Genomic DNA, 26434 nt, shown 5'->3' with positions numbered 1-26434 from the left:
AAGAATCCGCCCTCCTCGCAGACTTGATGATGAGCAAATCACTCGACTTCCCCTCATTCCGGATGCAGCTTATCCTGCAAGATACCTGGCACTAGTGACAGCTAAAGTACTACTTGTTGGCTCATTTCTACAGTAAGCTCCCTTTCCCTGCACCGCTGATCAAGCGGGGATAAGCCCCCAGGCAGATTGGTGCGACGCTGCTCATCCATGATGGCGATCCTCGCTTGAGTTGTTCATGCCACGACAGACCGGGGTTTGGCACGAGACCTCTGCTGTGGAGAGTGATCCAAGTTTCTGCTATGGATATTGTACCATATCCCGCACCTGACCTAGGCCCATTTGATAGTAATCTGCACGTGGATGAGAGGCTGGGTATGGTTGCTAAGTACCCCGCTCGTGGTTGTGGTTTGATTAGAGAAAGGGTGGTCCTATTGAATCACTATCATATAGACTAGTACTCATGGTTGACATTAGCAGGGCCAGCGCCCAATTCCTATCACTCAGATAGTACAGGAAGGGAGCTCTCATGACGAACAATTAATCGCCTTACCACCCGCAACATAGAATTTCACTTGCGAGACATCACTGCCTCTCGCAGAAAGATCCGCCTTGCAGGAATCAACCACTCCACTATCATTCCAACTGAAACTCACGACACCACCACCCCTTAGTCTCAGTCCATCAACACTCCCACCTCCCCACGCCGCGGGAATCGCCGGCCCAAGAAGCACATCCTGCGTTTTCCCAGCACTCGCATCCGCACTAGAACGGTCCGAGTCCCTGATAAGCATCTGAACCATCGCTCCCACAAGCCCGAAATTAGCATCGATCTGAAATGGAGGTGATCCGGAGTACATATCGAATCCGTTTTCGGCAAAGTTATCCTGAATTGCAAGCGAGAGCTCGGAGTATGCTTCGTCTGTGACATTGAGGAGCGCCCAGCAGGCACTACGCCATACCTTGGCCCAGCCGGTGTTGGAGTCTTCGACGCCGGTGCCGCGGGAATAGAGGGTTGTTTCGACGGCGTCGGTGATGGTTTTATTGGAGCCGTGCACGGAGGAGATGATGTAGCCTGGGTACCAGCCGTAGAGGTTGGAGAGGTGCCGGTGGGTGTCGTTTTTGACGTCGATGTCGAGCTTCCATTCTTGAATTTGGCCCCATGAGCCGATGTGGATGCCTGGGTCTAAGGTGGAGAATTTGGAGGTGATGGCGTTCTTAAAGGAGGTGTCGTCGTCGCCGGAGGCGGTCCAGCCTTGGAGGACGTGGTCGAACAGTTCCCAGATTAGTTGTTGGTAGTGGGTGCAGCCGAAGGTCTGGGGCGTTAGCTGTTTAGTTTGGAAGACTTTGTTGGGAACTTACTGTAGGCCCATGCTCGGGTGAGTTGCAGGGGTTTACAACTAGGGTGCCGTCCTTGAAGTACTCATCTTTCACAAGCTGAGAGAGCCAGAATTGGGCTGCTCCTTTGAGAATGGGGTAGCCTGTTTCGCGATACCAGGCACTGTCCTGAGAATAGTCGAAGTGGTCCCATACATGATGTGACATCCATGCATTTGTAGCAGGGTAGTCGGCCCATTGTGCGACATCTTTCATGCTAATCTGCGTCAGTGCCGCAGATTTGAAGGCTTTCGAGATACTCACGCTGTGTGTCCAAATGTGTTCATCTCGTCATGCGTCACCCAACCTTCCGAGGTGCCATACAGCAACTCTGCTGTCTCCGCGCCTCGAGGCATCCATGTCTCAGCCATGTATGTCCAGAGGGGCTCAGTCAGCTCCCCTAGTCCTGTTTGGTCAACGGCCCAGTGGTTCATCTGTAGGTTAATATTGGCATGGTAGTCACCGCTCCAAGCAGGAGAATACGACTCCGTCCAGAGACCCTGCAAGTTTGGCGGCAGGGATCCTGGTCGCGATGATGATATGAACAGGTAGCGACCGTAGTCGAAGAGCAAATTCTCCACGTAGGGGTCTCCAGGCTGACTGTAGGACGACAGAAGCTCGGTAGTTGGACGGTCGGCTGAGCCATTGGGATCTGGAAGAGTAAGGGCAAATTTGTTGAAAACGCCTTGGTAATCCTTGACATGAGATGACTTGAGTGCAGAGTAGGACTTTTTGGCAGCATCGGTCGCCGTTTGGAGGACTTTCATGTTCGGGTTCTCCCCTTTGAACGAAAAGCTGGCTTTGGAATTCCCGTTGGAGGCTTCATAGTTGGTGTCGGCAGCAAATACAAGGAAAACCTCTTTTTCACCCTCTGGCACTTTGACAGTTGACGAAGAGCAGAGATCAGACGTATTGCTTGATCCGGGAACGACGACCGTCACCCTGGCGTTGTAGATCATCCCGATAACAGGGTAAGTCTGGCCATAAAGGCTGATGCTATTCCCGTGGCAGCTGACATTCGGGGCAGGCGACGTAAGCTGGTTCTCCAGTCCAAAGGTAATCTCAGGTAGTGATGAGTTTGAGCTGAGTCTGTAGACGCAGACATTATCCGGATAGGAGCAGAATGCCTCCCTATTATCTGTCAGCAATCGATCCATTGGACCGTAGAAGCAGCTTATTACCTTTCGATATAGGTCTCGCCGGTGCTGAAATGGTCCGAGTAAAGAGCCGAATCCAAGTCCAAGTTCCGACGGTATTCGTTAATATCGCTCAATTCGCCCATGTCGATGGTCAGATTTGCCAACACCTGGTACGATCCGTAGTACGGATACTCGCCCAGCAGCGCAGAGACGTTGCCTGTTCCATTTTGGAATATCCATTCCCTGATACCAGGAAGTGCACCCGCCTTTGAAACATTTGGATTTCCTCCTGAGTATGTCTATATTGTTCTCTCAGTATTTCTATAGCCTTAGGAGGAAAACGCGGGTACACGCTCCCACGCACCGGACTTTCAAAAGGCCCTCCACGCCATAACGAGTCGACATTGAGATTGACAATTTCCTTGTCGTAGGAACCTATAGGCATGGCTTTTGAAACATTCAGTATCCGATCATAATAATTTCTTGAGGCCTTGCTTAAAGAGCTTACCCCCCAATCGTCCATTTCCTAGAGGAAATGCAGTGGTTATGAAGCTACTATAATTTCCTGGGGAATCAGACCATAACGACTTGGCCGCCGCAAAAGGCAAAGCCAATGCACAGAAGGCCGCTGATGATCCAGAGATGAGCATTCTGTGTGAGCTGGCTGCTTGGAATCGAGTGCTGAAGTGCAGTGGAAAAGGGGAAAGGGAGCCATTTTATCGCCGTCATGGTCGACCCAGCAATTTATGAGTTGATCAAACTGTCGAATGATGGGGGAAGAGCCGAGAAGAAATATATTGGCTGCAGCTACCTGCATTAAAACCGAGGTGGACTGTGCCTCTATTGGAGGACTTTCTCAGGAGGATAGAAACCGTCCGCTGTAGCCCCGTTAGCCTGCAGATCGGCAGAACCGGATTCCGATAAAATGCTTGCTTTTCGCAGGACTGGACGAATGTCCCACGAGGTGATGCGGGGATATTGTGGCATGATTGTGCTTGATTAATGGAAGGATGCAAACGGAGTTAAGCAGGATACGAAACGGAGATGCGGGGATCCATGTGGACCCGGTCTAGTATATAGCCTAAATATCGTGTCTATAAACAATAAGCGCTATGCTAGTGTCAAAGACCAGCCCATTTCACCAAATCCTGAACCAGATTTGTATTACAGTTTACTCTTCGCCGCCGCTTCATTGGCCTTCTGCCACATCCGAATCCGGCGCTCATGTCCAGCATTGAACACATCTAGCCACTCCTGTTCAAACGGAGGCAGGACACGCCCCGGCTCGCCTGCCTTGGGCTCGCCCGCCAATTGACGAAGAGTCTCGAAATACTCCCGGAAGTCCGGGTTGATGGTGCTGAACGCGGGTCCATCACCCTTCTTTGCGATCCGATCTTGTTCCCATTTCTGCTGTTCCTCCAAGGGTGGCAATTGGGCCTTGCCAGCCAGGACTCGCGCGGCAGCCACGGCCTGCCATTCGAAAATCTTGAAAGTCAATCCAGCGCCAACCTGAGTCAGATGTTAGCCTGGGTCATTTGTATGCGCAACACTGCGAGTTTGGGTACATACCGCTCCTAAAAAGGCAAGGGTTGGATCGCTTTGATGGAAGATGTGCAAGTACAGATCCGGAACACGGTTATTTCTAGTCGGGATATCCGGCAGGTATGGCAATGCCCAGGTGAAGCCCGTTCCGAAGATGATATAGTCCACATCCGAGACCGAGGTTCCATCTTCAAAGTACACCGTCCGCTGACCATTTCCACTTTCAACGCGCGAAATTGGCGGTTTACGACTGATAGAAGGGTGTCTGAAAGCCCAATCCCCAAAGTAAGGGTTATACCGACCGCGAACCACAGCGTGGATGGGGGATTGCGCAGAGCCGATCAGACTGACCGCGGTATCTGCGGCAGACACCGAAGCTCCAACGGTGATGACTTTCTATAGGCTATTAGTATCAACTGTATAGAATTGGGCGACTAGGCATCATCATACCTTTCCGCGATAGCGTTCGGGACCGCGATACTGCTTCGTGTGCAACACATTCTCTGGGTATTTGCCGATCCATTCTTTCAGGCCGGGGATAGAGGGGATAAAAGGCACAGAGTAGTGCCCCGAGGCAACCACCAGTGCATCAAAACTCTCACTCCACCAGTAATCATACCCACCAGGCTTGCCGGCCCGGCGCAATATCAGTTCCCATTTACCGGTCTTGGGGTTTTTGACCGCACGTTCCACGGTCGTGTTGTATTCTACAAGATCTTGATAGCCATTGCGGTTCAGGAGATCCTCAATGTACTGGCGGATCACTGTGTGATGGCGGAAAGGGGTGTCAGGTCCATGCAACGCAATTGACATCTCCGACCGGATAGCCGGGATCGACTCCTGCGAGTACTCCATGGTCGAGGCATCCACATTGGTGTGCAAGTTCGGGTAGATATGGGAGTCAGTAAAGCGATGCTGGGCCAATGCTGGTGTGGATGCAGGCAATTCGGACGGAATAGGGATAGGAGCATCCGCCGTCCTTGTGGAAAGCTTATCGACATCCAAGGGCACCTGTTTCTCGTTTCGCGATACCCTAGTGTCGATTAACTATCGGCCACGAGAACCAGGAAAGGTTGCTCCCAAAACCTCTGGTAGCAGCTGTGTAGACATACCAGCACCCACCAGCTTTCTCTTGTCTCTCGAACACACGGACCCTGTCAAATGCTTTCTCCTGCATCAGGGCGTCCACGGCAATGGCGCCGGCAGGCCCCGTGCCAATGACAGCCACGCTTTTGATTGGGGACATTCTGACGCTGAACTCTAACGCGTCGGTGTTTTGCAAACCAGGTGTTTTATAGCTATAGGATTTGCTCACCCTCAGGGTTGGTGGTTCAAGTTATTCTGGGTTGCAGGGGGTCAGTTGCTTATTCCAGGCGGCTATCTTGATGCCAATCATGGCGCGGATGGCGTCAGCAGAGGCCAGTAACAAACCGACATGAGCGCGTATCATCCTTTTGCCCATCTCTATACAGCAAGATTGTACTCACAGAAGCTCCTATCCCAAATCTTTCTTTCCTGCTGCTTATAAGCGATGAAACCTAATCATTGGGGGTCCGAAGCACGGTTCACTTTTCGATTATCGCATTTTTCCGCATCCTCGACGCTGACTGGTCCATCTCAGCCTCCAGTCACGTGAATAAAATTAGTCAGTAAAATAAGTACTTCCATTGGTCAGTCGAACACATGACCAATCCTTTTTAAAGCAACGCGGCCAATCAGCTTATGGCATGGCTGTGAGTCTCTTCAGTCTCCATCTGCAATTGTGATGGAAGTTGATTGACCTCGGAAAGACTCCGAGACACTCTCAAGAGCGATTCTTGGATCACAGCTCACCTGGCCGTGTTGAGCGATGCGCAATATCAGTGCTCTTTGATTATTTTTTTTTATACTCGACTCTTGTATAGAGTGGAATCGTCGTCATTGGGTGTGCTCAAAGATCGTAGAACAGTGAGCTGGCAAGCACAAGTGATTTCTAGTAGGGTTAGCAGATCTCCTTGTTATAGTACACCATGCTATGTTTGCCCCGGGTGGTGGAGCCAGCTGATACAACCATTTCAGATGCGTGAACATAGTGTGGCTCCACGAAACCTGCTGCGAGTTGCTGGGCTGTTAAAACAACCCCAGAGAAGGGTAAACGTTGATACCAGCGAATATTGTGCAACATGGCGACATGGGCTGATGAACACCAATGGTTTTGCAGAACTGTGGACTACATTGCACCTCGTCCCCTCTCCAAGTTGAACAGTCGTATGCCTGGTCACCAACCTTTGGTACTCTAAACATACTTCCGAGGTTCAACCTTCTCGCAAAAGATTCATCATCACCAGTCCAGTGTCTCCTGAACAAGTCGCCATCTTCAGGCATTCTCAAGGGAAATGACTTATCCGCTGACAAAGCCCGACAGTCCGGTCTGTTTTCATGCTATCGTAAGCCTGCCCGTAGTCACAACTAGAGTAACTAGGCCCGAAGAAGATCAGCCGCTCATCACACTTGGGCACCGTTGCGCTGTGTTGCCTTTGATTAGCCAAGAAGGCTATTTAGGCTGGCCTCCAGCACGTGAGGATGATCCTTCAATAATAAACCTGAAACACCTGTGGCCTTCATGGCAGTTCCCGGGGCCTAAAATTTGGTCTTGAGTGAATTTCCACTTGCCTTCGATAAACTTGTATCTGCGTGACGTCTGGAAGGCTTGGTTTGACAAGATTGGTGTATTTCTAATTGCAACCGAACTCTTGCTAACAAGGCAGATCTAAAACCGAAAGTTCCAGAATGTGGCATATCTTGGTATCGGTGGCCTTTTCGATAAATGTAGCCGTTGGTTTTAGTCTTCCCTTTCAATTGTAAGAAAACACGCAATCAGACTCAGTCTGATGCCAGATAGAGGGAAAGTATCCATTTACGTGTGGAGCATGCCATAAGGGTTCAACAGGCGTATGTATTGATAAGCCAGCTAAGGTACGTAAAGCCTTTAGGGTCGAAAGTCAACTTTTCTTGGAATTCGCTGTCCTACAGCCAACGAGGGCATCCCTTTGATTGGATTCTCAGTTGGTTTCACAGGGCACTTGGCACACAGTCACAGCGCGACTGATCCTAGTAGGCGGGATGAACATGAAACTCAAGGTTCAGCAACTTGATGCAAGAGACCTATATTGTATTGACGTATAGAAGAACCAACTGGATGTATGTGCGCCGCACTCGAAGATTCTTGGGCATGGGATATCAATTGGTCGTGGTCGAATCAATCAGCTACCGATCTTGCGATACTCCGGGTCAGACTCGTCAGATCAACATGAGATTTATCCCTTCAACATGGGTTGATATCTCTGACAGACCAATTGCTTACTGCCAGGCGGTTTTCCAATGATCGCAATCTATTCCGAAGCATCACCTCACCGGCTCAGGTGCGTTTCATGCCCTACATTCCTTTGGCAGGGGTTCCCTGCGCAACCAAGGGTTATGTGCCAATGTATGCTCACGGTGAACCCATCTTGCGCCATACTCAATAGTATGAAGTGATGACTTGAAATCCAGGGAATACTGAATGAGAGACGGGATTCCTTCTCGACCCTGTTTCGGCCAGATCACGAAAGTCAATGGTAGTCAATATGGGCTTGGACCCAAGTTCGAGTCTAGTATATACTTAGAAATCAATTTATATCAAATTTTGTAAGGTATCCAGAAAGGTGATAGAGTGTTCAAGCAATATGCGGCGTTGGAATGGTAGAGAATGAAATGAAGCCAGTGCCAGCGCAGTCATGGCTGATGCCTTGTCTGCCTCAGGCACTCAGAGTGGGAGAGGAATCCGCCGATCGACCCTGGAACTGCTCCACATCTGCCCGTCCCCAAATTGTTCTTCTTTTTGAGTCTGCGGGATAGGAGTTCCAGAAGATTTGGAAACGACATTGTCCTTGCAAGCCACGTACTCGACCCAGATGGCGGATAACCTATCTACCGTTCATCACAGAAAGGAATACCGAGCCGTCTCCCCACGCCCTTGAACCTTGATACATCACAAGTACTATAGCTGGCGGGCAACGGTCTGACACGCATTACTCCTTCTACTTGATTCTGTTACAAGTGGTTGGGCTGCCTAGTTCAGAATTTATAACGGGGGTTACCAGATTCTGTACTTCCCTTGGACAGTTGATCTCATCCCAACACTCTTTGGCATCTGCCACAAGGACTCTCAATACAAATGCCAATAGACCGTGAACTCTTCAAGTACAGGGCCAGGGCTGATGCAACAGGCCACAAAGTCCCTCGGGCACTGATCAAGTGCCCTGGATGCTTGAAACGCTGATCAGGAACACGGTTACAATTATCTGCTCCGATTGGCGGTTGGATTAGCCATAATCCACGGCCGTTCCGAAAGACGACTTTCCACCCATGGCTCTCCAGATTAGCTGTTGCGCTAACATGGGCAGGGACTTGCTGGTGATTTTGGTTTTCCCCCAAGACCCTGGATTTGTAAGTATGCATCGCACACAGAACGTTTCATGGGCTCGTCTGGGGTAGATGAGCTATCAATTTCATACAGTGGCTGGTGATGCCATGGCAGATCTATCGAACAAGGATGGGTCCGTTCCTTGGCTTCAACGGTTCGGCCTCATTTTTGGGAGCATCGATCAATTTCTGTCTTGGACTAAACCCCCGAGCTCGCCAGTGTTTCAAGATCCCTGCAGTTTAGAGTTAAGCATCTAAGCAGACACAGCAACCGGCCCCGAAACAGACTTGCTCATGAAGCGGCTCGATGTTGGTCTTGTCCCACAGCAGCAAATTGTTGCTTGCATCATCTTGAGTGCGTGCTCTTTTCCATTGCACAACCTAGTTATTCGATGATCTCATTCGATTTACCCTCGTGGACGGCACGTCGGACCCCCATGCTTTCAGCTCATCACATCATCGAGAGCGTCGCCATTCGGCAGACATATAAAGGACCCTCGTGATCCGTGTTCCCTATCGACTGTCTATCAGGCTTTAACGCTTCCTTTCCTTCAAACTGACACTTGTAGCTTTCACATCTCTTCAATCTTTCTTTTCATCATTTTAGGAACTTAAGCAATCACTACAATGAAGTTCCAACACGTCGCTCCGGTGTGCCTTGCGGGCTGTGCCCTGGCCTTGCCGACTCCCGTCGAGAAGAGACAGGATCTCTCCGACCTCCTTCCGTTCCCTATCCCAAGCAATCTCATTCCGACTGGTCTCTCCCTTCCATCTGGTCTTTCCCTTCCCTCAGGCCTCCCCAGCTTCTCTTTGCCCACGGATCTGTCCGACCTAGGCTTGAAGCGGCGGGATCTGCCTTTCTCTCTGCCCTCTGGTGCTGCACTCCCTACAGACTCACAGGGTCTGTCTCAGCTCCTGCCCTCTGGTCTCCCCGACCTGTCCGATCTCGGCATCACCCTTCCCACCGGGCTGCCATTCGAGAAGCGTCAATTCGGCGGTGGTGGTCCATCCTTGGGCGGTGGTTCTGGAGGCCCATCCTCTAGTCCCTTCGGAGGGCTGTCTGGCTTGGGTGGTGGTGACTCCTCCTCCTCCTCTGGCTCCTCCTCGAGTCCCTTCGGAAGCCTGCCCAGTCTGGGTGGAGGTGGAGGTGACTCCTCCTCCAGCCCCTTCGGAGGCCTACCCGGCCTGGGCGGTGGTGACTCCTCCCAGTCCGGTGGCTCTCCCTCACCCTCCAGCAGCTCGTCCTCCTCCTCCGGCGGACTCCCCGACTTTCTCAACGGCTTCGGAGGCTCTTCCAGCGATTCTTCCAGCTCTGCTCAGCCCTCCAGCGGCAGCCCTCTCGGCGGGCTCTCCGGTATCCTGGGATCGCTCGGGGGCGATTCCTCTCAGTCTTCTAGCGGTCCTTCTAGCTCCTCTCAGCCCTCCAGCAGCGACGGCCTTAGTGGCTTGCCCGACTTCCTGAAGCCCTTCCTCGGCGGCGGCTCCAGCAGCTCCTCGTCTGCGGGAGACTCCTCCAGCCCCTCCCTGCCCAGCGGTGGCAGCAACCCATTCGGTGGCTCCTCTCAACCCCAACCTTCTAGCGGCGCTGCTGCTCCCAGCCAACCCTCCGGCGGCTTCCCGAACCCCTTCGGCGGCTCTTCCTCTTCCTCTGACTCCTCCAGCTCCGCTCAGCCAAGCGGTGCCTTCCCCAGCATCAGCCTCCCCGAGCCTGCCGGCAGCAGCTCCTCCGACTCCAGCGACTCTTCTTCCTCTGCGTCCGAGTCCGAGCCCTCCGTCAGTCTCCCGACTCCTTTGGCTTTCTCGCCCGGTGGTCTGAACATCCCTGCACCTTCGTCTAGCTCGGCTATCCCTACTAGCTCTGCTATTCCTACTAGTGGTGCTGTGCCTACTGCGCCGTCTTCGTTCAAGCAGTTTATGGCTTAGGATGGAATATATGGGATCGTAGACTACTTGGTCCTATAACAAATGGGTCAAAGTGACTGGATGGATGAATGGTGGAGGATTTGAGTTGTAGTTATGCGTGGATGTGGTTATGTCATGCTTGCTGGTCAGGATTATGAGGATATGAATTTTGGTGTTTGGCTCTTAGTTGGGGTAGTTGTGCTGTACCTAGACTGTCAATGAGACGGTTAGTCGCTCGTTTATGGATGTAGTTATTGATGTAGGTTTACTGTAGGAGGATAGCCTATGTGATTTATTTTGGTTGTTTCGCTATATCTTGGGTGGGGTTAGGAGAGAGTAGCCAAGGTGGGGCAGTAGCAACGTCCCTAGCTGTCGGGTAGGTGACGTTTAGCAGTCATAACTGATTAGGCATTAGGCACTTCGGCAATCTAGTATTTCTCAGACATTAACTATGAATATGAATAGGTTATCTTAACCAAAAAAAAAAGCAAAATAGTGGGGTGCGTTCTGATTTTTTAAATAATGAGAAATGAAAGACTATCCAGAAACTAGCAAGGCACTAGACATAGGCATGCAATTCTCGAAGCGTATCTAAGTAAACACGTCCGTCGCATAACGCATGCCTGCCTTGAGATCATCGAAGAACTTCTCAACATCCTCGTCATTCACTTCAGACGGGACTTCTTCCTGCTTCGTCTCCAACGCTACCCGACGACGCTCCTGTTTCACATCGACGTAAATGTTCTTAAACGCTTGGCGCACCGCTTTGCCTACCTCCGCACTTCCACACACATAGATCCTAGCGCCTTGCTCAAAAAGTGAGACCACTTCGTCGCGATCACTTGTAATCCGGTCCTGAATGTGCTGGGCAACGGAGCCGTCAGAGGGCCGGCTGTATGCCCACCTGACGTCGACGATGCCCTGGCGAGACCATTCAGCGAGCTCTTCTGCGTGAATGTCATCCTTCCCTTTGGTGCGACAGCCGACGTAGAGGATAGCCGGGGCGGGCTTTTCAGTGATAGAGTCGCTTCGGCTGAGAATCTTTTCTGCCCGGTCCATGACAAATCCGCGGAAAGGCCCTAAGCCGCTTCCTGCGCAGGCCATTATCATTGGCGTATTGAGGTCTGCGGGAGGTTTGAAGCCGGAGTGGGACGGGCGGACGGCGATGTGAATGCGTTCGTCAGGTTGGAGAATGGAAAGGTATGTAGAAGCTACGCCCATGTACGGCTCGTCTGTGCCGGAGAGAGAGGGTGCGTTGAGCACGGACACTGTAATAGAGCATTCTGTCGGGTCCGTAAGGGGTGAGGATGATATAGAGTACTGGCGTACTCGCATGGGCGGGAGCATAGCTAGGAAGTCGCCGAGCGGTAGACCGATAGAAGGATAACGATCCAAGATGTCCAGCAAGCTGAGGTGTTTTGTGACGACCTCCTCATTGAAGCGGCTAGGACTGTTGGCCATGTATCGCAGCTCGGCCTGGGATTCTTCGTCGGCCACGGCTGCATCTGCCAGGGCAGTCAGGTCTCGTTTGGACGCGGGCTGGGATAGTTCAACGTAGGAGGAGAAGAGTGCGAAGGCGGAAATGGGGGTGTCAGTGGGAATGGCTGACGGTCCATTTTGGGTCTGGGATGACTTGCGAACAGTCAAAAAGGCATCCCAAGGCAGTTTGAACCGACGCATTGCTCGACGGACGATGCTAGTTGGGTTCACGGGAAGCACAGCAAGGTAATCACCGCACTGGTAGGTCATATCGCTTGGAAGCTTGATTCTCACCAGTCGTTTCGCTGAAACGTCGGGTGCTGTTAGGAGCTTGTTCTCGATCACATATCCTTCCTGCAACTGAAGGCCCAAGGTAGTCACTCGCTTTTCTGAGCTGAGTTCGACTTGTAGGCCTGAACTGGCTTTTTTACCAGCCTGGCCCTGACTTTTGGAGCCAAATTTCGAGCTTATGGCAGGCCATAATGCCGACTCACTCCAGTTATCGAAATCAGTGAACATGTCTGCAATGGCGGTATCAACTAATCCAATATCACACAAGCGATTCCCACCATGCTCTTTCACCAGCTCGTTAATAGCCTTGGGGATCCGGTAAAATGTGGCTGTCCAATCGTCTTAAAAATTTAGTGAGCAGCGAAGTCACACACATAAGAACACACATGAGTGAAATGGGAGACTCACGATGTCCACAACCGAATACGGCATAATTTATCCCTTCGAGTTCATTATCCTTTGCTGCGCTAAGCCACTCGAAAAAATGAGCCGCATTATCAGCCGGTTGACCTTCGTAAGATGCAGCAATGAAAACCACCGGATCCCCTTTCGGAACATTCTCAGTGGCGGAATCTAGCGAATTGACTTTGGCACTAAATCCCCATGCGACAGCATCATCTGCCAGTCTCCGAGCCAAAGCCTCGCAGGTTCCAGTATTACTGCCAAAGAATATGTGCATCGGCTTCATGTCTCCCTCGGAAAGGGCTGCATCCTTCTTACGTTCCCTGCTAGCTACCGTGGAAGATTCACGAGGCACAGAACCACTGTTCAGAGCAGGCTCCAAAGTTATTGGGTCCAACCCATGCCTGAGAGTTGCTCTCATCTTGAAGTCCTTTGGCTTGATGGTGAGTGTCTGTTTGATGCGCAGGTCATAGCTTGGATCATCCAGCTGGAAGTTGAAATTCTGCAACAGCAAAGCAATAGCCAGTAAGCCTTCTTGCCAGGCAAATGGCCGCCCAATACAGCCTCGCATGCCATTCCCAAAGGGCTTCCAGGAATTTCGAGGGAGACTGTTGAAATTTTCATCTAGCATCCTCTCCGGCTTGAACTCCTCGGCATCCGCACCGTAGACCTTGGGATCACGGTGTAATTTCGGGAGGAGAACCGTGATTGGCTCGTCCTTGTTCAGAACATATCTTCCATTACCCAAGGTCACAGGGTCTTCTTTGTTCTTAGTCGGATGCGCATGGACTCTCATGACACTCGCTGGCGGGTTGAGGCGTAGCGCCTCTCGCATGACTGCATTGATATACGGCAACTTGGAGAGATCATCCACGGTGATCTTCCGTCGGCCAATCACCCTGTCGACTTCTTCCTGTGCCTTTTTATACGCATGTGCGTTTTTTAGTAGATAGTAGAAAACGAACGACAGCATTCCAGAAGTGGTTTCGTGGCCTATAGGAAAAAAGCGTCAAAACATGATAGATAATAACGACCCAACTAAGACAAAGTACTTACCTGCAATCAAAAAGGTGATCATGTTGTCAATGATCGACTCATCACTGAGGCCCTTCCCTGACTGAGGGTCTCGGCCAAGGATGAGAGCGTTGAGCAGGTCCTTCTTGTCTGATGGATGCTTTCTCCTATCTTCGGTCAACTCCTTCGCTAAGTTTCTCATATAAGAAATATCGTTCCAGAAAGCATTATTTTCGCTTGTGGGCAGTTGGTTCAAGAACGATGGGCGCTGTGCCCTATAGCTAGCTACCTGCATCCCACCAACCATCGCCTCGACGAAGGGGTGCATGCTATCGTGGTAGAAGGAGTTGAAGCGGGTTCCCATAGCGCAGAGGGCGATGGAGTCAAGAGTCAGGCGGGTGAAATCTTCTGTGACCACAATAGGAGTCTCAGGTCCCTGTCGAGCCCATTTCATGACGAGCTGGTTGGCTATATCTTGCATCTCTGTGGCAGAGTGATAACTCATTAGTCCGGTGCGATAGGGATTGGATGGTGATGGATTGCTTACCATCGAACATGCCTCTGATAGACAGGGGCCCAAAAGCAGGAATAAGGACACGGTGCGCAAGCGCCCAGTTCTCCTCGCCGGGGTACCGAGCCGTGAATAAACCATCGTGGAGGAGATTCCGAAGTTGGCCCAAACCCCCATCCACCGATTTAGCGAATCGCTCCTCATTGCATACTTCGTCGACGAGTTCTTGAGTAAAAACGACTACTCTCGACAAGCCAAAAGTTGTCAGTCGGTAGATCGGGCCTTGACCGATACATCACAGTTAGCATACATAATACTCTCAATGGGGAAGGGAAAGAGCAAAAGCTACTGATCCTTTACGGTGGGATCAAAAGGGGTCAAAAAAGCACACAGGAAATCGTGGAGGGGTAAGGGCGGGGTTACCATATTGATCTGCCATCAACTCAAAACTTCGGACTGGCATCTCTTGGTCAATATCGTAGACATTTCCAAGAAATGGAACGCCCTTGGGGCCTGGGATAGGAACAGGCTTTACGCTGCCCATGATGGTATATCAATATGAATTGGTGCCGATTGAACTTGAATTGTTGACAGTGTATGTGTCTAGTTCTCACAAGGTCCGGTGGAACAACACGGGATTTGAATTTCTCTCAGCGACCATAGATCACCTGACGGTCACACTTCGATGAATGAAATGGTGAACAGATCAATGCAGGAAGGAGACTTTATACTCCGTGAATTCTCAGAACGCTGCGGTCGGAGGGGTCGCATTCCCGATGATGGTGCATGAGTCCACTGCAAATGGAGCGTCATCACTCCACGCCATCATATGCGGAAGGGATTCCCCAGTCAGAAGGCCGTCCGAGTGCATACCAGGACAATCATAGAGGCGAACGTCATGGGGCTGATGAGAGTGGATCATGGTCCTTTGTAGATCAATGAGTCCAGAGTACCAGATCGTAATCAAAACTCAGCGCATGTACCTCGGCCTGTAAGCACTAGTGGGAGCCCCGGCCAGCGAGAGATGAAGGTTTACTATTCATAACTGTGGCTGGACTTGTGATTAGCAACGGAATGCATATGATCCGTCCACCGGTAAATCGGACTCGGGGCTCGGTGATCACGGACCGATGCCAGAAGTAGATAGTAGAAGCATCGATCCATGGATCCTCTCCGTCATGCCGCTTATCCGATTTGGTGGATAAGGTGTGGTTTTGTGCGTATGATAGGCCAACACCGACCCCACTTTTCCATCGAACTGGTCTCGTGGCGCAATGGTAGCGCATTAGTTTCCGGTACTAGAGGTTGTGCGTTCGAGTCGCACCGGGATCGTTCTTTCCTTTTTGCCATTTGACGGATTGTGTGAGAGCTTTTTTTTTTTTTTTGTCTTTTCTTCTTATCCAATCTCACTCATAAGCATCGTTGCGTCATCAAATCTCCGGCTTGGTCCTAGTTTCTATTTCTCAACCTTATCTTTCATTCTCGAGGACTGTCAACCGTGCTGAAGACGTCTCACATGCAAAAGCGCAGATATGACACCCATGGTTGGTTTTAGGAGAGCACCGTAGATAGTCGTTAGGCGCGCTACAGGACGCAACCGACCGTGATATTACTCTCGGTCCGTTACATTGATAGAAGAATCATACTGCAATAGTTAGACTGACAGCCCTCTTGAAGTTATCAGTCAAAGTGCCTAGCTGACCCCTCCCAAATGTTAAGACACAATAATCTGTATGGCCCAGAAAAGAAACCGTTTGAATGCAAGTTGGTATATATACAAGAGGAGAGGGACGCTCGTCCTAGGGCCATAGGACTGGAGAAAAGGGTAGGAACAATATAAACAAGATCAAGAATAAATGTGGAAAAATAGGATGGTGCGCCTCTCACTCCATCGAGGTGCTCACTCAAAGTGATTCAAGAACAACTCCAGCGCGACCTTGGCCAGCAAAGCAGGCGCTGGTATATATTGCTCGCCGCGTTGGTATGATGGGCATGGAGAAACAAAATACGAATCCCCACGGAAAGAGGCACGAAGGCACCCCTGGAACAAAGGTTGGAGTCATCGTTTTCGTCATGGACACTAAGGTCTTTTAAATTTGGATACTTCAGCCAGCTAGGAGACTGGCTGGTAGCCCTTATGTTTCCATTCGCTTTGTTTCCACTCGGCTTGGAAGTTGTTCATTTCCGTCCTTTCGGAATTCCACTGGGCATCGTTCAGGGCATGTTCGAGACGGCCCCTCTTGCGCTGCTTCAAACAGAAGAAGATGAAACCGGCAAGACAACTAGCTCCAACAGCTGCTATGCCAATGCCAATGCCAGCCTTTGCGCCACTTGGTAGCTCGTTCCATCTCTCAGAAAGTGATTTCGGAGGAGGCTTGTTGAGCTGCTCCACGGTGGTTGAATTACCCCTGAGATTCGAGAGTCAGCATTGTAGACATGGTTTAGGGGAGAGAAGCTGGCTATGGGAAGACTTACGAAACGACCTTGATGCTCTCCCAAGACCCGGAATGGTCCGAGTATGAATACTCCTTGCCGGTATGGAAATCATGCACGCGAACCTTTTGAACTACCATGGTGTACGGGCCAGCCGAGTAATCAATTTCACCACCCGCCCATACAATGGTACCGTGAGGCTGACTGGGATCGCCGGCAGGCCAAATTCCAAAGCGAATGTTGCTGGGGGTCTGGGGGAAGTTCTTGCCGCCCACAGCATCTTCATACTTCAGTGTGCGTACCAATTGCTGGTCAATCCACCACTCGACTTTTTCACTCGTCCAGTAGGTGGTATAGTTGTGGAATTCCGTGTCGGCGTTAGGAACGTAGTGGAAGCCACCCCGGTCGAAAGATGTGTCGTTACCCTTGCCGAAATAGTTGGATTGTACCTCACTGGTGTTGTATCCCACCCACTCCCAGTCAATCTCGTCCAAGTCATCCGATTGGAGCACTACACTGCTCACTACGCCACCACCCTTGGCCATTTTAACGTGGGACTCGACAATGCCAAAGAAGATGAAGAAATTAGATTGCATGGTGGGCGAATCCATCTTTTGGGCGATAGAAAATTCCGCACCCTCATCCGTGATGCCAATATTGCCGTTGGTGACATTCCAGATCGTGTCATCGACGGTGGTGTTGAAATACCAGGTGTGGTTGGTACCTAAAGCTGCGTCTGCGGGACATGTCTCGTTGAGAGGGTTACAGTTGGTGAAAGTCTGAGCGGTTACCAGACTAAGACTGGCTACCAGCAGCGCCAAGATATGAAAGAGTGACATGATGGCAAGTAGTGTTGTCCAGGGTCACCACTCCCCGGTAGAGGTTTTGTTGTAATGAACGGAGCGAGTTGGGGTCAGATTGCGAGTCAAACACCGCTCTCGGATGTGATAAGACGCGATAGAGGGATCTGGAAAAAGAGAATGAACCCTATAGCGGAGGTGTCGAATAACCGATGGCTCCCCACGAGAAAAAGAGTGACGATTGTTGAATGAATGGCAGTGCGATCAAATCGCACGAGGTGTGTTTGATGCCCACCGGCAAGGGAACGAAGGGGAGCAGGAGGAGGATAGGAACGAGATGAAGCGGAGGAGAACGAACGACAGGAGAGGAGAAGAACGAGAGGGTATGACTGTTTTCCTTTTAATTAAAATAAGGCCATGGCATCCCACCCACTCTTGGGCGTTGGCAAACACTTCGCTTTCCCTTTTTTTTGTCCCCTCATAACTAATATCCGAGTCGTGCTTATTTTTAAACCAGCATGTCTCTCTTTTCTTTCCCTGCATTGGATGTCACTAGTTTGGCCCTAAACATTAAGGGGCACATTTGAAACAGGAAACTGCCCGACCAAGAGGGCATGGCTAAACTGTATCTGGTCTAGCGGACTGCCAATCCACCCTGAATTGGCCACTAGCGTGGTCCCTGACCCTGACGCTAGCCTGTTCTGGAAAGGGTCGCTTGTACCCGCCAAGACCCTGCCGAGATGGGCGATAAGCAACGCTCAGGCACCCAAATCCAATCAGCTCAGGGGAGGGTCGTTGGATCTTCCTGAAGATTAAATGAGTTATGGGTTAGTCTGATTTGATCCGGCCAGAGATAACAGTTGCCACTGTGTGATATTTGGGGAAGGGTCCTAGGAATAATCCATCCAACTGACACCCATCGTGTAAACCGGCTGCTCCCAACACTCTCCTTTCACACGATGGAACAAATCGACCTTGCTTCGGAGGCATCCCAGGCACCAACATCCTACACCTGGCCAAGACCCTTGGCCTGTCGAAGCCAAAGGCAGTCTCAGCAGGCGAATTGCTAGTGGCGGGGCCGGCTGGGGAAGGTCTCAGCACAAGGCCAGTGCTGTGGCAGTGGCTTGGTGGATGCCACTGAACAGTGGACACCGCTGCGGCAAATTTTATGTCCGTTAAATGGGGTGGTAATTTTGGAGTCAGGAGCCACTAGAGACACCGCAACCTCCCGCAAGGTTCGCCTCCTTGTGGATATGATAGGCCCATGAACTATGATTCTTCACCCTACAAAGATTAAGATATGAGGATCAGCAGGAGGTCTCAGTGCTGCAGAGGCAGAAAATGTAGATAGGCGGAGCGATTTCAAGGTGAGGTTGCAGACCGCTACCTACCTACCTCCCAGCTTATGCAGAGTGTGCAGTTTCGGGTTTGCCAAGCATTCTTTTACCCACTGCCAACAGCCGTTCGGATGAGCGCGAGGCCAAGATGCCGAACTCCAAAGAGGGAGCCTGTCCCCGTATATTATTGGACATCATCATCAGGGGAGTTATGTGCTGTCCCGTCTGCCCGTGTAGTTGGTAGACTGTTGTACCTCATTCAGGAGATAGTCGGCCCATGACCAGTGGGAAAAATTCCAGGCCCCTTTTTTCGGGCTTAGCGCCCGTTCACTGCTGACAGTCCAAAGTACGGAGTAAATCCGCCATTAGTTTCAAGCAATTGACGAGGGAGCTTCGCAAGAACTGAGTGTTTGGTAGATTATGATTGCGGCTGTGTTCCATTTCACCCATTCTGTATGATGTAAGAAAAGACATCAAGCGTTGCCAAACTTGACGATCCACCCAAGCCCTTGTAAATATCCTCGTACTACGGCTGGAGTTCCGCGAGGATATACTATTCTGACAACAATAGCCTCCAGGGGAGTTATTCCTCTTATCTGCGTATCGACCTCCAGAATTATATTTCGAAAGGATTTATCAATTAGCTGGTGATCTGCGACCAGAATGTTGGCAAATTGGCCAAAAATGAGTATCTCCAATGTCTTCAAACCGGTACAGCTTTGTCGTAGAAGCTGCAATCTCCGCAAGCCATCCTCTGTGAGCCTTGCTTCTGAAGAAAGGCCCGGTAACCTCTCGATGGCCGGAAAGTTGATACATAGATGGGACAGAAGCCGAGAATTTGAGGAACCGATACAGATCAAGAAGGATTCTAGGAGAGTGCCTTGACGCCGGGCCGTCTCCATCTCCTGGAAGATAAACCAATTCATACTATACAGAATCTTCCTGGTCTCATCTGATATTTGCCGATTGACGTAGGTCAATGCAAGCCATGAACAGGGCCTTTCGGGTGCAAAAACCTCCAATGAACAACCTGGGTCCTGGAAAATATGAAGTGGATGGGGTATGACGAGTGCATGATTGTATATGATGTTGCGAATCCTGAGAGGCAAATCCAAGAAACCGAGAGACAATGTCGATGCTGGCATTGTCGGCGTGTTTGCGATACCTGAACAGGACATGGTGTAAAATTATCAAGCGACTATGGTAGGTGAGTGAAGCTATTCAGCAGCTGTCTTCAATCCAAATCCTTCTTTATTAAGCTGGACAAAGAAAAGTTTAGCGTCGGAGTGTTGATCTGGGTTCATGAGCATAGCCACAAGGTAGTATGACGTCGTGGCAATGAATTCTGGCGACTCACAATTTGCTAATTCTTCACTTGGGGATATACCACACTCTGCGACTCACTGGTAGATGTTAGCCAAACAACGACTCCCCGCTTGCCATAGTCTGCCATTTGAAAACCGGAGGACATGGGTCGATAGACAAGTCTCTACTTCCCTGACTATAGTACAAAGGATCGAGACCATGTGACTTGCGGAAGCGGGGGATGTTCAATGCTCTGCTTCTTTCCGGGAATTCCCAGCCCATGGGATTGCTTCCCTGGATTCCATGGTTGCATCGGTCCCACTGGATGCATCTAGATCCTGGAGAATCCTGGAGAACAGATTTATCTTACGGAGAAAAATCGATCAACGAAACATGATATTTTTTTTTTCTCTTTTTTTCTACTATTATTTCAATTTCTTCTACTTAGCTTTTCTTAGTCTCCAGGCTGATGGATAGGTTGCGGCAGAACGTGCTGCCAAACTCAATACTATGTTCATCTACAGAAATTCGAGCCGAGCAAAAGATATGAGCATCAGTCGCTTCGGCCCAAGGCTTTTACTGTCATTGTTTCCATGGAGATAAGACATCGATATCCATGGCCATATTATCTGCTTTGAACATGGTTCTCAAGTACAAAAATCCCCTTTGTCGAGCGGTATAGACGGGCGCAAGCTTCTGGCACACGTAAACAAAGAAGCGAACTTCGAAAGTACTAATTCTCGAAGCAACCAGTCGACTAGTATTTAAATATTTGAGAATCAGGATATATGTAAAAGCGCTTCTAACCCAGTTCCCAGTTCTTTCGACTTTTCTTGTTTACGCTCTTCAGGAAGAGATCTTAGAGCCGTTGGACACACGGCTATAACTACTTCGAGCTCTAACACCTTGCGACATAGCGCCAATTTTAGAACTACTGTGGAAGGGAATTTCTTTATTTATCGGTAAATATTAAGATCTGGTGTATTTTATTTCAGCAGACAGTTGTTCCTATATTCTAAGATGGATAATAAACCGGTCCCCGACAAGCTCTCGGGACTCTACAATACACTCCTTTCTCGCCGTGCTTCCAACGAGCATAAGGACTGGGAGCTCACCATCACAGCTTTGAAGCTTCTCGCCGTTACCCACAGACCTTTTAGCATCCTGGAGTTGTCCTGGGCCGTCACCCTGCATACAGCCCGCCATGTTACCACCGTTGACGACCTTTCCAAGCTAGTGGACCACCAAAAGCTTATGAGCCTGATTCAACCCTTCATCGCATGCGTTGAGCCTAGCAACTTGAGAAGGTATCAAGTTCAGCTCATATATCAGTCAATGAAAGAGTTGATTCTGAGGCGTTGGGAGCCCAATGCCACGTATTCAGGAAGTCCAGCTTCCGAGAGAGACGATGGCCAGCGCTTTGGTGGTCCAGAGGCATTGATATTGGATATATGTATCCGTTATCTCCTTTTGACTGAAATTGACGACCAATACCTGTTCTCTGAAGAGCAGATTGCAATATCGGAGCTTCCACAAGAGTCTGACTTGTTCAATGATGAGAAGGAGCCGGTCAAGTACGACTCTCATTGCTCGTGGGAAGCTTGGGAAGAAGATATGATTCAGTTCAATCCGGCTGAGCTCGGACTGGGCGAGTTCTTTGTCTACGCATCATGCTACTGGCTGAAATATTATACTCTCGTCACGGCTGAGGCCCTTCCCAACCTAGCGAGCATAGAAAAGTTGTGCCGAGCCAATTCGATCCGAATTCGCAATTGGACTCAACAAAACCGCCGTCCGGGCTGTGCAATGCCACCCAGATTTCCATTCGACAGCCAGCTGTATGATCCCCTCAGTATCACCTGCCTTTATGGCTCTGTGGATATGCTGCATGCTATGCTGAGAGGTTCGGATTTTGACAATAACAATTTCCTTAACATGACGGCTATAAACGCGGCAGACCAAATTCTGCAATGGGGAGACATGTCCAGGCTCGGCACACTTTTTCTGGATCCGAGACTTGGTCATCAGCTACGAAACCTGGACTTTTTCCGACTGATTATCCGCAGGTGGCGTGAATCAAGTGTATCTCGACCTGACTGGGATGATGCTTTTGCATTGATTGACCTCGCGACGGATCAAATGGTTCAGCAGCAGTGGGGGCTCGAGCTCTTGTGCGTGGCTGCCAGTGCAGGCTGCGCACCCGTTGCTCAGAGGTTACTGTCTGGCGCTCGGCATAATGACGGGCTTAGAAGAGAGCTATTGCGTCAATTTCCTCTTATGCCACAAGTGGCACCTTTGAAATAGTTGATGATGCAGTAAAAGGGTTGCCTGGGGACAGACAACGAGTCACATCATCGACATCTACATACTTGCGGCAAGAAAGTCCTTTATTTGGCATCTCCGCGCTTAGCTAGCGGAGAAAAAAGAATATACAGCTTCAGGCCTTATCACACACACACACCAAAGAAAGATCTGAATTAACGACGTAAAATCTCAGTACGGATTTGCCCATGTAGTTGCAGTAGAGCACCACAACAAGACCGTCAGCCGCATTATCAGACGCTCGTTGGTAAGCACATCGTCTATCTACAGACATGCAATGGTAATTTGTAGAAACTTGCCCGCCCTCCTATTCTAATTAACGCATTTTAGCTAGTGCCCACTCCATCAAGGCCAGACAGAACGAGGTAACTATCTAAGATGGTTCGAACGGGTGAGTCAGAGGCAAGCGGGTCAAGAAATAGACCGGATACCATCGGCGTAACGTAACTGGCCCACCTCCAGATTCAGTCCTAGACTCCCAAACATTACTTTTCGATAGCTTTAAATTGACTGCAGTTTTATCCTGATTTCGAAGCACTGCGGCACTCTTACACGCTTCCGAATACCCTAGTTCTTGCCAACTTCCAAATCTGACAATATGCCTAGCGACCGGGACGAAGAGCAGCCCGTCATATGCGTTTTGTAAGTGATATCCCCAGTATTGATGAGCATCCCACCTACGACGGTGAACAATAATGGGTCAACACCAGTTCCCTGAGGTTATATAATCAGCGAACTAACTCTCCCATTCAGTTGTGGCGCGCAGCCCGGCGATTCTCCCGAGTACCTGGCGGCCGCTCGAGCACTTGCACATGAACTACACGCCGCAAACGCGAAACTAGTCTACGGAGGTGGAACGAAAGGATTGATGGGCGAGGTCGCGAAGACTCTAGTATCACTCTCTGGCCCATCTGCCGTGCATGGCTTCATACCCCGGGCATTGGTAGCATACTATCCCGATGCGGACGTCGGCAAGTCCCAGAATGACGGGAAACAACCAGAGCGAATCCAAGCTCCAGGGTCTTCGCTGGCTGAGGGCGAATACGGGAGGATCACCATCGTGGACAGCATGCATGAGCGAAAACAGAAAATGGCCGAGCAAGTTCTCGCCGGTGGCCCTGGGTCAGGATTTGTAGCCCTTCCGGGCGGTTATGGGACCCTGGAGGAAGTGGCAGAGGTTATAACGTGGAACCAACTGGGGATTCATGATAGAGGAATTGTGTTGTTGAACGTTAATGGGTTTTGGGATGGTCTTGTCGCGTGGATTGCTAAGGCTGCTCAACGGGGATTTATTGGGCCGGCGAATAAAGATATTATGGTGGAATGTAAGGAGGTGGGCGAGGTTATTGGGGCGCTTAAAGCCTATAACCCAAGCGGCGGGAGGCTGAACCTCTCTTGGGGCTGCAAGTGAGAAAGAGGCGAGCGAGTGTTGGGTTGGGGATGGGCGGTATTTCGAGGGCCGGAGAACAAATCTAAAATCCGGGGCTTCCGACAGATTGTGCTCACTAAAAGTACTAAACCTTAAATGTTGTCGGTCGCTGGCCAATTAACTTCTTCCAGTGCAATTCCATTATCAACAAGCCTGCCCGGGTTTCTGCCTCATAGTTAATTGATCGCTGGCGGTGACGTAACAGAATAGCAGAAGAGATCTCCGAGGTTTCAAGTGATTCAATAGCACATTATGCTTCAATTACACGCCTTGTGTCTATCCGTAGCCCTGCCAACTTTGTATGTGGGCCCGGAATGGCTGGAGTGCATTTACCTGCCGGAGATAGGTAGTAGACAAATGGAAAGGACATGATCATATTGTCAGGCTAGTGCAACACATTCTCTCCAGCTAATCTGCATGGCTGCCATGTTCCGCTCCTTCCTTCGGCCAAAACCCCTCGAGTTCCTTCAGGATCGCTGTTTTAATATCAGCAGGGGCCCAACAAATATCAATGGCATTCCGCTGTAGCTGGAAGAACTCAGCATCAGTGAAATTGCCTAGTAAACGAAGGAGATAGAGGCTATTGTTTAGCCAAATATCTTCCATATATGACGGGTCATCACTGCCAATCGCTATTTTGATGCCAGCGTTGTATAATGTGCGAACCCGATCAATAATCTGAGCTTCTCCGGAGTAGCAAAGATAGCCCCAAGGACAGATGGTCATTCCAAGGTCCTTTTCTTTGACCCTCTGAAGAAGAGATGAATCATCGGCGGCATGTAAACCATGATCAATTCTGTCCGCTCCGCTTCCTCCCAGCTGGTCAACCACTTGTCCAATATTCCTCAGTGTATCCTTATCGCCGACGTCGCAATGGCAGGTAATCCGAAAGCCATCTCTGCGAGCGCGGAGAAAAACATCTTCAAAGAGCAATGGCGGACGGTCCACCTCTAGGGAGTCCAGACCAATTCCAACGATCATGTCGCGATATGGTAGTGCCTGAAGATAATGCTCCATAGCAGACTCGGGGGACATATCTCGCAGCATGCACATTATCCACTGAGAGTGGACCTATAACGATTTTGAGCCAGAGATCATAGAATAGTATATAGAGAGTCTAGGCCACCTACCCCAAGACTTTGAGAGGCCTCACTCTGCGCCCTCTTGAATCCATTCATCATTGTCTCAAAAGACACACCTCTTCGTGTGTGACCCTGCGGGTCAAAGAACGGCTCACAATAACGTACGTTCATGGATGCTGCCTTTCTGAAGTAGTTCATTGCAAGACAATAGAAATCTTCTTCATCCTGAAGGACACTGAAGCCACCGTAATACAGTTCAAAGAACCGATGCATTCCACCATCTACACCCCCTTCTTCCAGGTCATTGAGGAGCTCGTACGTACCCTTCAGTTCCGACAAACTCTCGCAAGGCTGCTGGGTATTGATATTGAGAACCGACTCCCCGCGCCGTTGCGCGAGCTCCCACCGGAGTTCAGGGGTCATTGTGCCCTCGATATGGACATGCATTTCGACTTTGGGGATGTCTTTGATGAACTTGTCATTGTGCTGGTGGATTGCGCTTCGATAATCTCGCAGAGTTTTGTTTGAGAGGACAGACACCTTCGAGGCCATCATTGAATAGAGCGGAGAATACAGCGGAAATTACAGCTCCGGTTGTTAGCTTGGAAATGAGAAGCAAACGGATTGATTGTCTTTCTTCTACCTCTTAATAGATTGGGCGACAGCCTCTTGGGAGCGTGCTGAAATGACCAGACGCCTGAGAAGCGGGGTTTTTTGCCAACTAGCAATGATTGGGTGTTGGGGCTTACGATGTAATACTACATTGTCGATTCTGACTGCAAACTGATTGGAGCGTCCCGATAACTTAGGGGTTGCAGCTCCTTCGAAATACCACCGTTGCCCCCTGCCTTATCTCCGTCTAAACTGGCCACTAATTGTATTCGCAAGATAGGCTCGGCCTTCCACCACATGGTGGATTTGCGCTGGATGCTCCAACAATCTCGCCGGCCTCCTTATATTCCACCATGATGTCTTGGTGGCTTGTTCACTAAAACTCCATACAGCTTTCATCATTCATGTACTGAGACCATCCCAGAACAATATTGTATGAAAATAAGTAGTATCAGGTACATGATTCATACCAGTCTGCTGTTCCTGGCTATCTGGGTATAATAATTTCATATTAAGAAATATTATTTTGATAGAATAAGGTTGATCTTATTAGTCAGTTTATCGATTAGCACCATTTTGAATAGCATCCCACCAGTTCTAATCGATCAATATTTAACAGCAAATTGATCTGGTGAAACATGGTTCAATACTACAGTATATTCAAAGTAAAGTAAAACCAACAAAAATATTGATTCGGTCTTAATATAGAATGTACATAATAGCGAGTTTAGATACTCCTTTAGATCTCAGATAGCGGTCAGCTTGTACTTCTTCAGTGTATAACTATCTCCTAAGTTCAAGGTTATTTAATTCTCATGCCATTGACTTATTTCTACCTGATTCTTCCTATATTCAAGTCATGTTCCAGTCCTATAACAAAGGTGCATGTTGGCCCGGATCAATTCGAGAAAATGCTCTTTGCCCGTTCCCGGAATGAATGTCTACTCTTTGGGTAATCTGCTCACTTTTAAAATACACTTTCTGCCTCTGCTATTTTCTTATCATGAGCCACATGGC

General features: G+C 49.8%; 8 protein-coding genes and 1 non-coding gene across 9 annotated transcripts; 3 read left to right on the top strand and 6 right to left on the bottom strand.

Annotated features, from left to right (window-relative positions):
* Positions 1 to 524: 524 nt before the first annotated feature.
* BDQ94DRAFT_158958 (FAD/NAD(P)-binding domain-containing protein) lies at positions 525 to 5301 on the bottom strand (the record flags this gene model as incomplete). The annotated part of the gene is made up of 10 exons (XM_026769019.1): positions 525 to 1313; positions 1360 to 1591; positions 1639 to 2505; positions 2556 to 2812; positions 2878 to 2960; positions 3022 to 3194; positions 3682 to 4022; positions 4083 to 4451; positions 4506 to 5088; positions 5168 to 5301. 10 exons carry the CDS (start codon positions 5299 to 5301, stop codon positions 525 to 527), a joined length of 3828 nt encoding a protein of 1275 aa, XP_026627627.1.
* A 3824-nt stretch (positions 5302 to 9125) lies between these two features.
* On the top strand, positions 9126 to 10421 carry BDQ94DRAFT_169517 (extracellular proline-rich protein; the record flags this gene model as incomplete). The annotated part of the gene is made up of 1 exon (XM_026771311.1): positions 9126 to 10421. The coding sequence occupies one exon, from the start codon at positions 9126 to 9128 to the stop codon at positions 10419 to 10421; it is 1296 nt and encodes a 431-aa protein (XP_026627626.1).
* A 570-nt stretch (positions 10422 to 10991) lies between these two features.
* Positions 10992 to 14641, bottom strand: BDQ94DRAFT_158957 (bifunctional cytochrome P450/NADPH--P450 reductase; the record flags this gene model as incomplete). Its single annotated transcript, XM_026769018.1, has 5 exons — positions 10992 to 12511; positions 12579 to 13565; positions 13629 to 14069; positions 14134 to 14379; positions 14521 to 14641. The coding sequence occupies 5 exons, from the start codon at positions 14639 to 14641 to the stop codon at positions 10992 to 10994; spliced, it is 3315 nt and encodes a 1104-aa protein (XP_026627625.1).
* Positions 14642 to 15357: 716 nt separating this feature from the next.
* BDQ94DRAFT_t126 lies at positions 15358 to 15429 on the top strand. Its single transcript has one exon. It is a non-coding gene; the product is annotated as a tRNA-Arg (tRNA).
* Positions 15430 to 15906: 477 nt separating this feature from the next.
* Positions 15907 to 17551, bottom strand: BDQ94DRAFT_21282 (glycoside hydrolase family 16 protein). Its single transcript, XM_026775242.1, has 2 exons — positions 16573 to 17551; positions 15907 to 16505 (listed from the first exon to the last, which is right to left on the bottom strand). The coding sequence occupies exons 1-2, from the start codon at positions 17367 to 17369 to the stop codon at positions 16211 to 16213; spliced, it is 1092 nt and encodes a 363-aa protein (XP_026627624.1). The 5' UTR covers positions 17370 to 17551; the 3' UTR covers positions 15907 to 16210.
* Positions 17552 to 19080: 1529 nt separating this feature from the next.
* On the bottom strand, positions 19081 to 20277 carry BDQ94DRAFT_21262 (uncharacterized protein). The gene has a single exon (XM_026775241.1). It carries the CDS (start codon positions 19843 to 19845, stop codon positions 19141 to 19143), a length of 705 nt encoding a protein of 234 aa, XP_026627623.1. The 5' UTR covers positions 19846 to 20277; the 3' UTR covers positions 19081 to 19140.
* Positions 19857 to 20277, bottom strand: BDQ94DRAFT_141824 (uncharacterized protein). Its single transcript, XM_026765903.1, has one exon. It carries the CDS (start codon positions 20252 to 20254, stop codon positions 20081 to 20083), a length of 174 nt encoding a protein of 57 aa, XP_026627622.1. The 5' UTR covers positions 20255 to 20277; the 3' UTR covers positions 19857 to 20080.
* Positions 20278 to 20992: 715 nt separating this feature from the next.
* On the top strand, positions 20993 to 23705 carry BDQ94DRAFT_177966 (LOG family protein; the record flags this gene model as incomplete). The annotated part of the gene is made up of 3 exons (XM_026773033.1): positions 20993 to 22143; positions 22901 to 22936; positions 23048 to 23705. The coding sequence occupies 3 exons, from the start codon at positions 20993 to 20995 to the stop codon at positions 23703 to 23705; spliced, it is 1845 nt and encodes a 614-aa protein (XP_026627621.1).
* Positions 23706 to 23750: 45 nt separating this feature from the next.
* BDQ94DRAFT_21249 (adenosine deaminase family protein) lies at positions 23751 to 25522 on the bottom strand. Its single transcript, XM_026775240.1, has 2 exons — positions 24854 to 25522; positions 23751 to 24794 (listed from the first exon to the last, which is right to left on the bottom strand). The coding sequence occupies exons 1-2, from the start codon at positions 25358 to 25360 to the stop codon at positions 24132 to 24134; spliced, it is 1170 nt and encodes a 389-aa protein (XP_026627620.1). The 5' UTR covers positions 25361 to 25522; the 3' UTR covers positions 23751 to 24131.
* Between the last annotated feature and the right edge of the window lie 912 nt (positions 25523 to 26434).

Source organism: Aspergillus welwitschiae, assembly GCF_003344945.1.
Source record: "Aspergillus welwitschiae strain CBS 139.54b unplaced genomic scaffold BDQ94scaffold_12, whole genome shotgun sequence".
NCBI lineage: Eukaryota > Fungi > Ascomycota > Eurotiomycetes > Eurotiales > Aspergillaceae > Aspergillus > Aspergillus welwitschiae.
Note: the sequence above shows the minus strand (reverse complement) of the source record. Positions and strands in the feature narration are given on the sequence as shown.